General features: G+C 37.7%; 2 protein-coding genes across 3 annotated transcripts in view; one reads left to right on the top strand and one right to left on the bottom strand.

Moving 5' to 3' along the window:
- The window catches only part of unkl (unk like zinc finger), a 24,359-nt gene extending 13,389 nt beyond the window's left edge, over window positions 1-10,970 (bottom strand). For both annotated transcript variants that reach the window (XM_079827878.1, XM_079827879.1), the window contains exons 1-6: window positions 10,875-10,970; window positions 9,784-9,993; window positions 4,698-4,874; window positions 2,331-2,464; window positions 2,069-2,204; window positions 67-184 (exon numbers count right to left, since the gene is read on the bottom strand). In XM_079827878.1, coding sequence (XP_079684004.1) covers window positions 67-184; window positions 2,069-2,204; window positions 2,331-2,464; window positions 4,698-4,874; window positions 9,784-9,993; window positions 10,875-10,939 — 840 coding nt within the window. In that variant the 5' untranslated portion in view covers window positions 10,940-10,970. The remainder of the gene's footprint in view (window positions 1-66; window positions 185-2,068; window positions 2,205-2,330; window positions 2,465-4,697; window positions 4,875-9,783; window positions 9,994-10,874) is intronic.
- Window positions 10,432-13,472, top strand: h3f3a (H3 histone, family 3A). The gene is made up of 4 exons (XM_079827906.1): window positions 10,432-11,716; window positions 12,600-12,741; window positions 12,844-12,997; window positions 13,099-13,472. Exons 2-4 carry the CDS (start codon window positions 12,614-12,616, stop codon window positions 13,225-13,227), a joined length of 411 nt encoding a protein of 136 aa, XP_079684032.1. The 5' UTR covers window positions 10,432-11,716; window positions 12,600-12,613; the 3' UTR covers window positions 13,228-13,472.

The raw sequence follows: 13,472 nt of genomic DNA, 5'->3' as shown, positions 1-13,472 counted from the left end.
TAAATAATATAAATAAAGTAAACTCAAAGTCAATCAGTCAATGTTGTAAAGGTGTGGCAGTCTCACCTCTGGGTGGAACTGCTGTTCGGTGCGAGAGTGGCAGTACTGACAGCTGTCCCCACTCTCACACTTGGAGGGTTCGCCCCACTCATCGCCGTGCTTTACACTCGGACAGGGCGTCGACCTGCCAAAAGAGATCCAGTTTTATGTTAAATCCAACAGGGATTGAGTGTTATGTTAATTACAAATAGTAATGCACAGAAATGTGTTTTTCTCCTGAAACCAAAAATAAACTTGTCATGGTAAAGTTCTCCTCTTGATATTACAGCCAAACAAATTATACATATTCCTACTCTGTGTGCTTTATTGCATGACATGGAGGCGCAGACGTGATCACTTGCATTTCTTCCTGATATCAGCGGAAACAACTTAAAATACATTGTCATACAGATAGGAGTAATACATCATTCGAAACTGATATTTGTGTAAACTCACAATAGCAAGGAAACATTGTGCTTTTGTAAATAAAGAAAACAAACAGGAATGTGCTTTCTGCCCTCTCGGTCTCCGTGAACTGGAGCGTTTAACAAAAATGAACCAAAACTCAGCGTATACTCAAAGAAATACTGTATAACTATAGAAATCTTGAAATGTCTATTTTAAAAAGAAACTAATCAAATTGAAAACTAATACGCTCAAATTATTTAATCCGTAAGAAATGTGCATTTTTCTCTATAGGTGCTTTCACTATAGCCTAGGCTACCGCAGAGAAGGCGAGGCAGCATCGTAATCTTCATCTTTATAGCCGACAATGACTCAGAAAACACTAGTTTAATAATAAATCATTAAAATGTCTCCTTGCTATTTTTTCAGACACATTCCTAATTATTACTTTTGTCTTGTAAGCAATGAAGGTGCTGAACGAGGAACAATTCAAGGTAGGTTTTGCTAAAAAGTTAAAGCTTAAGGATGGATAGTACCAACTATTCGTGATCCAGTGTATAGTCTCCGGAGCGATACTGGTCACGGCAGTAACGAAAGGGAGAGCACGCACTTTATTACAGTTCATTGGAGTTGTTTTACGGATATAAAGTTTACCAGTTTATCAAGCACACCCTGAAAAGGCATAATGTCTGTATACATTTGTTTACTGTTAGTCGTAAAGAGTGTTATTGTGTAATTCGCTGTGTATGATTGATGCTAATGGATAAGACTTTAATGCACACTTCTAATAGTGGATAAAAGCAAGACGGAAACATAAGTTAAAACCAGAATTAAACTAAAAAACACCTGTTTGCATTTAAAGAGACATACACAAAAAAGGTGCGTTTTTGCTTACCCCCAAAAAGGAGCAACTTTAACAGGCTATAAAACATGATCTGCAGGGTATTTTGAGCTAAAATTTCATATACACACTCTGGGGACATCAGATACTTATCTTACATCTTGTAAAAAGGGGCATAATATGTCCCTTTTAGGTAATTTAATTAATGTAAATGTGCGATTAGTCGGCTAATGACTTAAATGAACAACTACTAGACGACTAGAAAATTCGGGGCAGGCCTAGTGTCCGGTTGTAGCTTATCCACATTGTGTGCATGAAATAGACACTGACAGTCAAAACCAGTCATCAGAGAAGCTGTTTTGGTCAATGATTTCGGCCCTCTGATGCCTTCTCTCAATTTATATATATATTTATATATTTATATATATATATATATATATATATATATATATATATATATATATATATATATATATATATATATATATATATATATATATATATATATATATATATATATATATATATATATATATATATATATATAGTTTCTCGCCTTGGATTGTCAATTGCGCTCATTCCTGTTGCGTGTCCTCTAACTGGCAACTCGCGTGAGTGTTGAGTCTGAGGGGGCGGGGAAACTACTCTCTCCAATATTTTGAATTTGGACTGCAGAACCCATTTCAACCACTAGCTATCCATCTTACATACTCAGATGTGTTTTAGGCGACACAGTGTCAACTTCTGTTTTGTTTAGGATTATTTGTTTTTGCAATAGCCCACCTGTATTTGAACTTTCTGGGATTTCTTCTCCTATCTCTGCTGTTGTGATAGTGGGGACAGGCATAGCCCTGCCTGCATAGACGTGGAGGCTTGGTGCACTGCTCGGTTTTGTAGTTGGCCAAAACAAAATTGGTGTCTGCAAAAAAAAAGGGGAACAGAAACTGAATATGATTGAAATACGGTGTACTTTTGTGACCATTGCCACATAGATCTTATTTCTGTTATACTGGGCTTGCATTAGTGTGGGAAGGTTTTGTGTCACCTTGCCAGCGTGGGTCCTCATTTAGGGTCTTCTCAATCATGGCCTGGCTGGCCAGCACACCCGGCTGCAGGTCAGGAATCCCCTCCCCAGATCCCAACTGGCCGTTCTGCAGAGCTTCCTGTGCTTGGATCTCTCTGTGAACATGATTACACAAGTCAGCCCACCCATTCAGAAGCACCACAAAAAAAATCCTCCAAGATTGGTCTTGATGCAACAGCTATTTCCACATCCACGTTGCTAGGCAACTGCTGAGATGGCATATTTCTTGTTATTTAAAATCACTGGTAAGCCACATTTCCAGGCCAAAATCATATTGTTTGTGGCTATGTTGTGCAGACTGCTCGGCAATGCAAGTAGTGTAATTAATGCCATTAGCAAAACAAATAAGGTACATATCTGCAAATTAGATTAAGCACCCTAATAAGTGCTGCGACTGCTCGCTTATAAATTGAATACATATGCAAATACATATGGTGCTAATCCACTGAAACAGTGTGCAGCCACGCCCACAGCAGCTTTTTTCAACTGAAAGCAATTGTCATAACAAAACAATGTCTAGCGCAAACTGCTGCTATTTTGGGATTCACAGCTTTAGTTAGTTGGGGGTTGGAAATCCTGCCATAAGGCAAAGAACTTCCTTTTCCAACTCCTGCCCTTTAGTGTGAGGGTTCCTTGTTCTCTAAAGGTTCCCTATTCACACCAAGATGATTGTTCTGTGCCAGAAATTCAGTGCAATTAACATTTTAATTTGAATGAACGGCTGTTAACGAGTCTGTTCAGATTCATTTGCATGTGACAGACCTCTTTTCCATCGCACTGCCGACCAATCAGATTCACACTTTTGGTCACATGCACAGAGCCACTAGCTATGTTTCAATTTAAAGTTGCAAATTTAAGTTCTGCACAAAACTGGAATATCGCATAAAACATTTGCGCAAAAAGCAGCAATTCCATCTCGTGTTCAAGAGAACAAAATTGTTACTTCCTGGGAAATTGGCGTTATTTTTATTGCCGTTATTTGGCGTAATTTTTTTTAATTTATGCACATCTTGCTCTTTTTCATCCAGCACTAATATATGAAAATAGGTGGATGGAAACATAGCTATTAGGGCTGCATGAAATATCCTTTTTAGCATCGATATAGCGATTGTTAATCCATGTGGACAAGGCACCACATGGTTCAAAATTGCACGTGATTCTCTGATTAATTGCAAAGTTTAACCATCACAAAGCGAAAGTTTATCATTTGCACGTGTTTTAGGTCCCGTCAGTTTAAACATTCAAATGATTTTAAACCATTTGAGTGCAAAAAGATGCGAAAGAGATCTCAATTCTGAACTTGCGTGCTGTTGTCAGTGAACACACACAAAGCCGACGCAGGCAGCACACGAACCACTGAATTCCGTTCTCTTTTGGGTCTATTTGTGCTTAAACGGACACATCCATGCAAAATTATCTCAAAATGCCCATCTCTGCAAATATCCTTGTAAACATGGACGCTTATGGATTATCATTATATTGAATCCTTGCATTCGGTCTTAAAGTGACAGCAACCTAATATTCCTGCTGCTGTCATACAAACAGAAAATCCCTTTTGTATTAAATATTACAAATATCAATTATATTTCATTTTTTACAGTAAACACTATGCAGTGATATTTATTTTACATTTGATTATTCAATTTCTGTACCTGAATACTGTTAGATTTACCTGAAAAACATAAAGAGATGATTATTTCATTTGTATCTTTGTTCTATTGTGTTTATCGATGCTTGTAATTAGTTTATTATTTTCTATGCAGATTCACTCCCCTACAAAATCTCCCTAATCATTCTAGAATTATTAATTATTTTCAAAAAGAGCTATTCAAGTCAACTGGTGAATTTTTTTTTTCATATCGCAGAAAAACAAGATATCAATTTTTGTCCAATATCGTGCAACCCTTATAGCTACTGATGTTACACTTGGTCGCGTTCATGAATAGACTATTTTGCTAAGCGACAGTAAAAATCAGAAGAAGATTCCGTCTCTCTTTTCTCTGTACTTGTATTTGGTGTAACAAATGCGAAAATCTTGAGTGGCTATTTGAAAACACGTAAATACTCTGAATGCATACTTCCAATTCTCTCTGTGACAAGCGGGTGTCTGAAACGGAAAGTTGCGTAGCGCTTTTGTGCACCAGAGTAGCTGGGGTATTTCTGTTTTGCTGTAAGCGCCACAGAGTACAAATTTGCATTTACATTAATTTGCCTGTAGAAAAATGTACGCATTAGTCAAGGGACATGATCATTTGCATACATTTTTTAAATTCATATATATTTATATAAAGGGATATTTGCCAAGGACACAAAGGGAAAAAATGCTACCTAATGTCATAAACTGGGGGCCGCAGGTCATGTGGTCCATGAGCGAAGGCGCAGTGGAGGCCGTTCTTTACACAATGTCCACGGGCATCTGTCTCATGGATGCAAGTGCCGGTCTTGTAGTAGCGTAAATGGTACTTGCGCTCTGTGTCACCGGTGGTCCGGTGTAAGTAAGGGCAACTGTGAGGAGAAAAGCACCAGCTGATTAAATAAATACATCCTGTACATTCATTAATATTGAGTTTTGTTGTTACAAAATATTGTGATTGTGTTGTAACTGCACTTACATGGCCTACAACTATTTCTAACTTACCACAATGTGCCTGAGCAACAGAGAGAGAGATATAAACAGACAACAAAACTTTTTCATTGCTATGACAGGTTGGGAAAAATGTGTGGAAGCACGTGCAAGAACTCCTTTTATTCCCAGCACAGCAACTGCAAACTACACTATAATTAGTACTGAATCTACCATTTCCAGAGGCAAAATGAGTTTGATTAGAGTAAAGGAAGTACACTTGCTATCATTGTTCAAATGTGTAGTTAAATTACTGCTGGTTTTAGTAAGAATTGTTTACTGTAACCAGCTATATTATCATTTATATAATTAGAACTATATTCAAATTATTTTAAAATTCATCAACAAATGTATTTGAACAGTTTTTTTTCCTTCACTTAAATAAATGTTAAATGTAGCATTTAATACAAAGCGACATGAAGAGCAACAAGCACCAATGCCACTGCAAACCTCTTTCACAACTTTAAAACAGTCAAACACTTGTGAAATACTTCCCGAATGGAAGTTGTTTTGCAAGATATGTTGGTATACAGTGGATGTACATTACATTATGACATTATGAAATATATGTGTATTCTTGGGGCTGTTCACAGACAACTGCACTTTTTAGTTTTATGAATTAAAATTGACTGAGTAATGCATATTGCTGATACATGGCAACACAAAACAAATGATCAGTAAGGAGAAGCAGGTATTAATAAGAAATATGTGTTTAATTTTTTAAGACAGGATTTAAGGCACACAGAAAATGGGGCTGTGACAATGCAAACAGCAGCCTGGAGGAGAGCAGATCTATACTGAAAATGCTTCATACCCAATAATCTTCTCAAATATAGCAACTGCATCTTGTTCAGGTAGCAACAGTAACTATGGCAACAGCAATGATGTCACCATAGGACGGCTGCTACTGGATAAATGAATGTGTGATTTATGCCTACACTGAAACTATGTGACATACATTTCAATTCGGCAGAGACACAGGACAAATCGTTTTTGTAATTATTTAACCATTGAGCCATACCATGGAGCTTCCTTTGAGAAAGTCAGACAGAACACAAAGCGTGTCAAAAGACAAAGAATAATAATAGTAATCCAATGCGCTTCAATTCAGGTGTAGGTAAAGAAATACTGGCATTAGCATTATTTTCATGTTGTGGTCGATAACTATAAAATTGCTCAAACAAACAAAACAAAAAATACAATAAAATAAACATCTAAATAGTTTTTATAAATATCAAATAATGTAATGTAAATGCTGTAGGGATCACAACATTGCTATGTAAGGTATGAGATGTATGGATGGATAAATACTCATTTTGAAATGAATGAGATAAGAAAATTCCTATAATAAATGTGGCTCCTCTGGGTCTCTTCAGCTATGTTCAAACAAATCAGGCAAATCAGATTTTTTCTTTCTTTCTCAAAACAGATCTTTTCAGATGGGCTGTCCGCACTACAGTATCAATTGCAAGTGATTAAATAAGATTTGTGTGTCCAAACATAACCAACCTATCTGCATGGGTAGCTTTAGTAATGACATGCATGTATGTGACGAGGCTTTCAAAACGGATGCAGGAAAAATTGGAGGTGCGTTATCTATCGCACTCTAAACACGTACACTAAACAGCGCCCTGTCGAGTTGCAGTGGCAGAACTAAAAACGCCATGCTGTATGTCATGGCCGAAATCTTTGGACATACCGTTTGAACGCCATATGAATACTTCTGGCATTTCTGTCACCAGTTCTGGCATTATTGTTGTGTGCCGCATTGTGTCGAATGACACAAAAGATAGTTTCAAATCCGATTTGAGCAGCCATAGCATCCCAGACTGGGACAAAAAAAATCTGATTGGAATCGCATTTTAAACCATCTCCAAAAATGGTTAGTTTGAATCAGATTTAAAAAAAATAATTTTTTTATCAGATTTCATGTTTTTTTTGCTGATCAGACTTTCAAAAACCCATCGGGATATAAAATCAGATTTTTGCTGGCAGTCTGAACATATGCTTAGAAGGTTAAATATTAGCCGTAGGGGTGTAATGACACGCTCATGACGCGATTCGAAAAATATCATGATACAATATTATTGCAATCCTCCAAGACATGGTAAAAGGTTAACAAAAATGTTATTGTAGATTAGGGTTGGGTATCGTTTGGGTTTTTTTCCGATTACGGTGCCAAACCGATACTTTTAAAACGGTACCGGTGCCCAAACTGTGCCTGAACCGATACTTAAAAAAAAAAAAAAAGAGAGCCACAAAACGAGGTGGATGAGATTAAAGAATGGCTTTTTATTGATTTGTTTTATTATTATTTAAATTTAAAACTTTATTACAAGTTTAAAGTATATTTAAATATATAAATACAAAACACAGTTTACTTAACAAATTCACAGTAAAACTAAAGCCACCTAACCCAACTACAACTAATTTAACACTAAATAACAGTTACAGTAATAACAGCAGTCGTCTGTATTCTTAGTCTGCTACAAACCAGCTTCAAGCTTCAGCTTTATTTTGCATAAATATGACCATATTCTCTGGCTAAATATTTTAGAACGCATCACCTTATTGTTTCCATGGCGACGCATCATGCTTCTCACATGACACACAGCAGCCGCAATAGCGATGTATGACAGCTCAGCTGTATCGGGTTTATTTCGCTTTTTCTTTTTATTCAAAATATTCACAAACTTGCTAACTATGTCAAGAACTATCTGATTTTCAAATATGTGTTAGTTGATCTAACCTGAGAGAATATATATACAATATATCTAACCTAAGAGAATCGGATCTGTCGGATTTACGATCACGTAAATTAATTCACGTCTCACGAAATACATGAAAGTAAGTGACCGCTGAACTGGGAGAAGAATAGAGTAAACTATATAGTTACTATATAATGTGTATCTGATATGAATAAAACACGTATTCAAGTTATAATTGTCTGAAAGGATTTTTTTTGCCGCTTCCATAGACAATGAGCATTTAAATGTCTGAAACCTAAAATGAACATGATGTGGTTGAAAACACTGAATAGTTGGGATATGTGACGAGCACTGAGCGCGTCTGTCTCTGGCTCAGCGCCAGCCAAAGCACGAAAGCACGTTTGAATTTAAGTGGCACCGAAATCTGCGTTCAGATTCGGTCCGGTACATACCAGGCGGTTATATTGGCACCGGGTTTCGGTACCCAACCCTACTGTAGATTAAAATGCTAAATTTGGTATTACATTGGGGGTGGAAATTAATAGGCTTGGACTTTGTGCTGGTAACCCAATGCGCAGGACAAATGCGACACAGAATAAACATATTCATGATTCTGAAGCTGAAAATACAGAATTATTTTAGATGAATATGCACTCTCATATACTAGATATTTTTAGATATATTTTACTGTAGGCCACCTTTTACTGGTAGCATAAGACATTTAAAAGACATTATATATAGTAGTTTAACGTACTGACACTAAAACGCAGAAAACTTGAATTTCTTCCTCACCCAGAAAATGTTTCATTTTGGGTAAACTACACACAATACAGATCGTCACCATCCATTATACATATTGTTGCATTATTGTAAAGCGATATATTGTGACGCAATATATTGTTACACCCCTAATAAGCCGCAAACTAAAGTTGTACTTTAAAGCTACATAAAGGCAAAAGCAAGGAATATAAAATGCTGAAACAAGCATCCATATTAAAATATTGAACAGCAATATTTTATCAAGTCTCTAATATTGGCACAATAGTGTATTGTGTAACCATCATTACAATAAAAACTTGTTTACAAGAATCCACAAGTGACACACCTGACTAACAGTAGTATCATCCACTTTTAATGAGCCTTTGAACTCACTGTAGTACTACCTCAGCAAAGTTAAAAATACAGCTTCAACGAGTAAATAAGAAACTAACATCAGTTAAACTACAAACAGATTTAAACAGCACACGATAATATTCATTTAAGAAATTATTTTGTGCACAATGCTTTCAGTTCATTTTCAAACATCTCAAATCAACCGAGAACAAAATATATAGCTGGCGTAAATTTAGACATGATGAGAGGCATGAGTTTAAATATCCTCCGAACAACATCTATGCTTTGTAAACACATGAGTTTTTGTGAAGAGAGAGGGAATCGTGACCATTGTAACAGACATGAACCAATCAAATAAAGAGTACGTGCACAGGAGAGCCAATCACAAGCCAGAGAACGGGGGGCGTGTCTTTGGGTTCACTAGGCGCAACACACACAAACACAAGGATGGCAAGAAACACACACATCAGCATGGCCTTCATTTCCCAACTGAATCTATACGTTTCTGTTACACACAGGGCAAACTGGGAACTGAGAGACGAGACATCAGTCAAAAGTGGAAGTAAAACTCGAGATAAACACACACATCGAGCGAATGGCAAAAACTAGCGTTACAGGAGAAAGCCATCAGGCAATTTCCGATATACACGTTGGAGTAAAAAAATAACATAAAGTAAACACTATAGTGAATTCACAAGACAACGATCTGCTCAACTCCATGTTTTATGAAAGAGGGCGTGTGCTACACAATATATAACATACTCATGGTTAACGAAAAGCCCCAATGTCTCTAGTGTTTTTACAGACCAACTGAAATCAGTGACGCAATATATTACAAATATTGAAACAAAACACGCTTCGTTTTGAGCAACCCAGGCACAAACAGTAACATTGTCTCCGCATTTACAACGGATTTCTCAACTGCAGACTGCAGTATATTCCCAAATAGTAATAAAAAAAAGTTACTTACTCGTCTCCATCGGGGCATATTCCTGTTGTTTCATCATACTTCGTGCAATATACATCTGGGCTGTAATTAAAAGTCCCGTCTCTTCTTCGTATGGGTCTCCGTCGTCGCTGGTTTAGAAAATGCCAGTGGAAACAGGTAAAGGGTCTATGCTGTGTGCATTTGTGCTGCAAAAACAATGGGCACTGCTCGGTCCTGAACTCCTTCAAATATCTAGAATTAAAATGGAAAAGGCATAGTCAAAAGCTTCATAAATCAACCACCTCTACGCTTGACTGATGTAAACAAACACAGTAATGTCAAACTACGTTCAAAGTTTGGATCAGCGATGGCTGTTGCACTGCGTAGTTTCTCATACGCTACCATTCCACAACAAAACAAGCCCTAGATACATATGTGAGGTGATAAACCACCTTTTTCATCAACTATAAACATATATTGTTCATTTTATGTGTTTAAAAAACAGCTAAATGGAAACGGAGTGTGTTTTATAGCGTTTAAAAAACCCACTGCATCAACTGTAGCCACTGATCAAGGCTCTCCACTACAACATTAGAAGCTTACGCAAAGTACTCCGCGATTAGCGTTCAGAGTTACGTACAATCTTCGACGTACATTCCATTCAAACCAACGGTGCGTACGGAAGGAAAAGAGCGTAGAGTAAGAAACACGGGCCGAGGAACGAAGGAGGCGGATGCAGCTAACAAACCAGCCTGCTAGCTACATCTAGCGAGCGTCTCGACTCGCGTTGCTGCTGTGCAGTGTACATGTCTTCAAGCCTTTACACACACACAAGCAGGCTTTGAGCAAATAAGCGAAGAGCACTTTCTCAAGTTTTAAATTGCACACGGCGCGACCAACGCGTTCATACGGAAAACAATGCAATGTTTAGCTGAGACGGGGTTGCTGATTTGATCAACATTGAGATTTAAGAGGCGCGTTCATTCGGAGGAATTTACAAAAGGAAAAGCACCATTTTAAAACGCACAGGGGGAGAGGAAACAGCACGCGTTACAAATATAAATCCGACTGTCGAATAGTCATCACGGTCCACAGAAACGTATTTTCCACCGTTTAATGTTTACTTTACTTACGTATAGTGGGTTGGTTTCTCGGTTTGAGGAGAAGCGCTCGCCGCCGTTTTCGAAACCGACGGCATTTTCAGTCAAAACAATAATAGCGCGTGCGCGGGGACCCTCTCGTCTACTCATGCTCTCGCGCGCCGCTGCAAGGCCAATATGAGCAACTGGCGGGACAAACAAATAGGAGACAATGGCCATGCTGCACATAGATATCCATAATGCTGCATAGCAGCAGTGCTGTAATGCAAACCAAGTGTTTATTTAGACTGCAACGTGTTGTTCGACCAAATTAATCAGAAATAAAACCAAACAACAAAATATTGCTGCTAATTTATTTATAAGGCATCTATATTTCTTATTTCGAGAGCAGTGCTGATGCTTATATTATTAACTGTTTTCTGGTTTAAGACTATTTTTCGCTGTGCTTTGACCTGCGATTAAAATGTATGTTTTAGAAGTTGGAAAAAATACGTTAACAAATCCCTGAATGTGATATCGGAAACGTCGTAAGTAGCCTACTTCAAGTACATATTATTCCTCCAGTTCCCGGTTTATCTATTGAAAATCAACTTTTTGTTCCCAAATGTATTTTTATTATTATTATTACATTCTCAGTTGTGGGACAAATATATATTAAAAATGTTTCTAAAAGGTAAACAATGTACCGCAAAGAAAGCGAAACGGTTTAAGAGGAGGAGGAGTTTGTTTTGGGTTAAGCCAATCATAAAGGAATACGTCATTTATGGGCGTGTATACGCGGCAAGCCACAGAAATATATAAATAGAAACCCAGCCCTCACATTTTCAAATACAAGATCCGCCGTGGGAGAAAGATCGTGCTTCAACGAGGTTTATGTGAGTAAACTTTAAATTATTTGTGAGATATTTCGAAATTAGACCGCAGTTCTTCTAGTGCTAGTTTAAAACACAGCCTTGAGCCATTTACAGAGTTGATCAGATTTTCAGTTTCTCGTGCTTAGTGGTGGGTCATTTACTGGCAAATTTGGCGGTTTGAATTAATATTTCTAACACTCATTTTCATTGAACATGTTTAATGTAAACATTGGCGTTTTACACTCGTTAAATTAATATTTTAGGCGGGCTTTTAATTGAAGTATAAGTGGTATTTGATAATTTTGAGCTGGTTTGTTAATCTATGGTTTTGCCCGCCATTTTGGACAATGGTCTGTTCAGCTTGTTCCTGTAGAGATCGAGGCCAGTTGCCGGTTGTTCGGGGTTTGCATCCAATTAACTTTCCCATGTGCTCAAACTTTGCCGCTCTTTCTACATTATACAATTGCTATATTCCCGCTTGAAAGTGAGTTGTATTGTGGGGGTGGTATTTAATCTGCTGCATAGAGGGGGTGAACCGGGTCCTGCTGCAGATGGAGGCTGATACCGGAGCGGCTGTTATAGTTAACGTTACAGCAGCTCCTTTCGTATGATGCAAAATATAACGTACACCTGCTATGCTCGTTTTGTTGTGTTCAAGACTAATTACGCATGGGTGTTAGTCTGTTTATGTTTAAATTCCCATATTGTGTGAATTTAACCCTGTACATCCGTATAAAATAAAACATTTCATATCAGGTAGCTGCAGCTTTTGAGCGGAAGTGGTAAAGACAAGCCGCAAGACCCGGATGATGCCGCCATTTTACGTTACAGTTTGAATTTAATTATAAAACGGGAAGAATTCCGTATTTAAACACTCATTCTTGTTTTGTTTTTTTTAATCTAGAGATTTGAGAAACAATGGCTCGTACCAAGCAGACCGCGCGTAAATCCACTGGAGGAAAGGCGCCAAGAAAACAGCTGGCGACCAAAGCCGCTAGGAAGAGCGCGCCCTCTACCGGTGGCGTCAAGAAGCCCCACAGATACAGGTGGGTTTTATTGAGAGACTGTTCTGTTTTTAACTGAAAACACATGTTTAATACAGTTGATGATAACGGGTTTGTTTTTGTTGTTTTTCTTCCTCATTTTAGGCCTGGAACTGTTGCTCTGAGAGAGATCCGTCGTTATCAGAAGTCAACAGAGTTGCTCATCCGCAAGTTGCCATTTCAGCGTCTGGTTAGGGAGATTGCACAGGACTTCAAAACTGATCTGAGGTTCCAGAGTGCAGCCATTGGTGCACTTCAGGTGTGTGACACTAACACAAACTGTATTATTACGATTATATTTCTATTATTTTAATGTATTTTCACTATTGATCCAATATTAACTTTTGCTTGTCTTTACAGGAAGCAAGTGAGGCCTACCTTGTCGGTCTGTTTGAGGACACCAACTTGTGCGCCATTCATGCCAAGAGAGTCACAATCATGCCCAAGGATATCCAGCTTGCAAGGCGAATCAGAGGAGAGAGGGCCTAAATTAATTTTGTTTTGTTTTTATTTTTTCTTACTTTTAATGAGAAACACTCAACGTAAAAGCAATGGATTTGTACATTGGAGTCATTTTGTAAAGCATTCCTTACAGACTCAGGTTTTTAAAGTGAGTGTCTAGATTAACCATTGTAGAGCTCATTGTGAAGCCGCTTTAGTTGCATGCTTAAAATATTTATCACGCATCTTTTACATTGATCATTGGGTTGTAAATAAAATTACTCTACCTCAAA

The sequence above is a fragment of the Gobio gobio genome, assembly GCF_949357685.1.
Source record: "Gobio gobio genome assembly, chromosome: 1".
Classification (NCBI taxonomy): Eukaryota; Metazoa; Chordata; class Actinopteri; order Cypriniformes; family Gobionidae; genus Gobio; species Gobio gobio.
This window is presented reverse-complemented; position numbering and strand designations above follow the sequence as displayed.

What these genes read in the sequence shown, in the direction of transcription:
- h3f3a (XM_079827906.1), top strand. Translation starts at nt 12,614, where the DNA reads ATGGCTCGTACCAAGCAGACCGCGCGTAAATCCACTGGAGGAAAGGCG. An exon ending in AAGAAGCCCCACAGATACAG is followed by an intron (nt 12,742 to 12,843) that starts GTGGGTTTTATT and finishes TCCTCATTTTAG; the next exon opens with GCCTGGAACTGTTGCTCTGA. An exon ending in CAGCCATTGGTGCACTTCAG is followed by an intron (nt 12,998 to 13,098) that starts GTGTGTGACACT and finishes TTGTCTTTACAG; the next exon opens with GAAGCAAGTGAGGCCTACCT.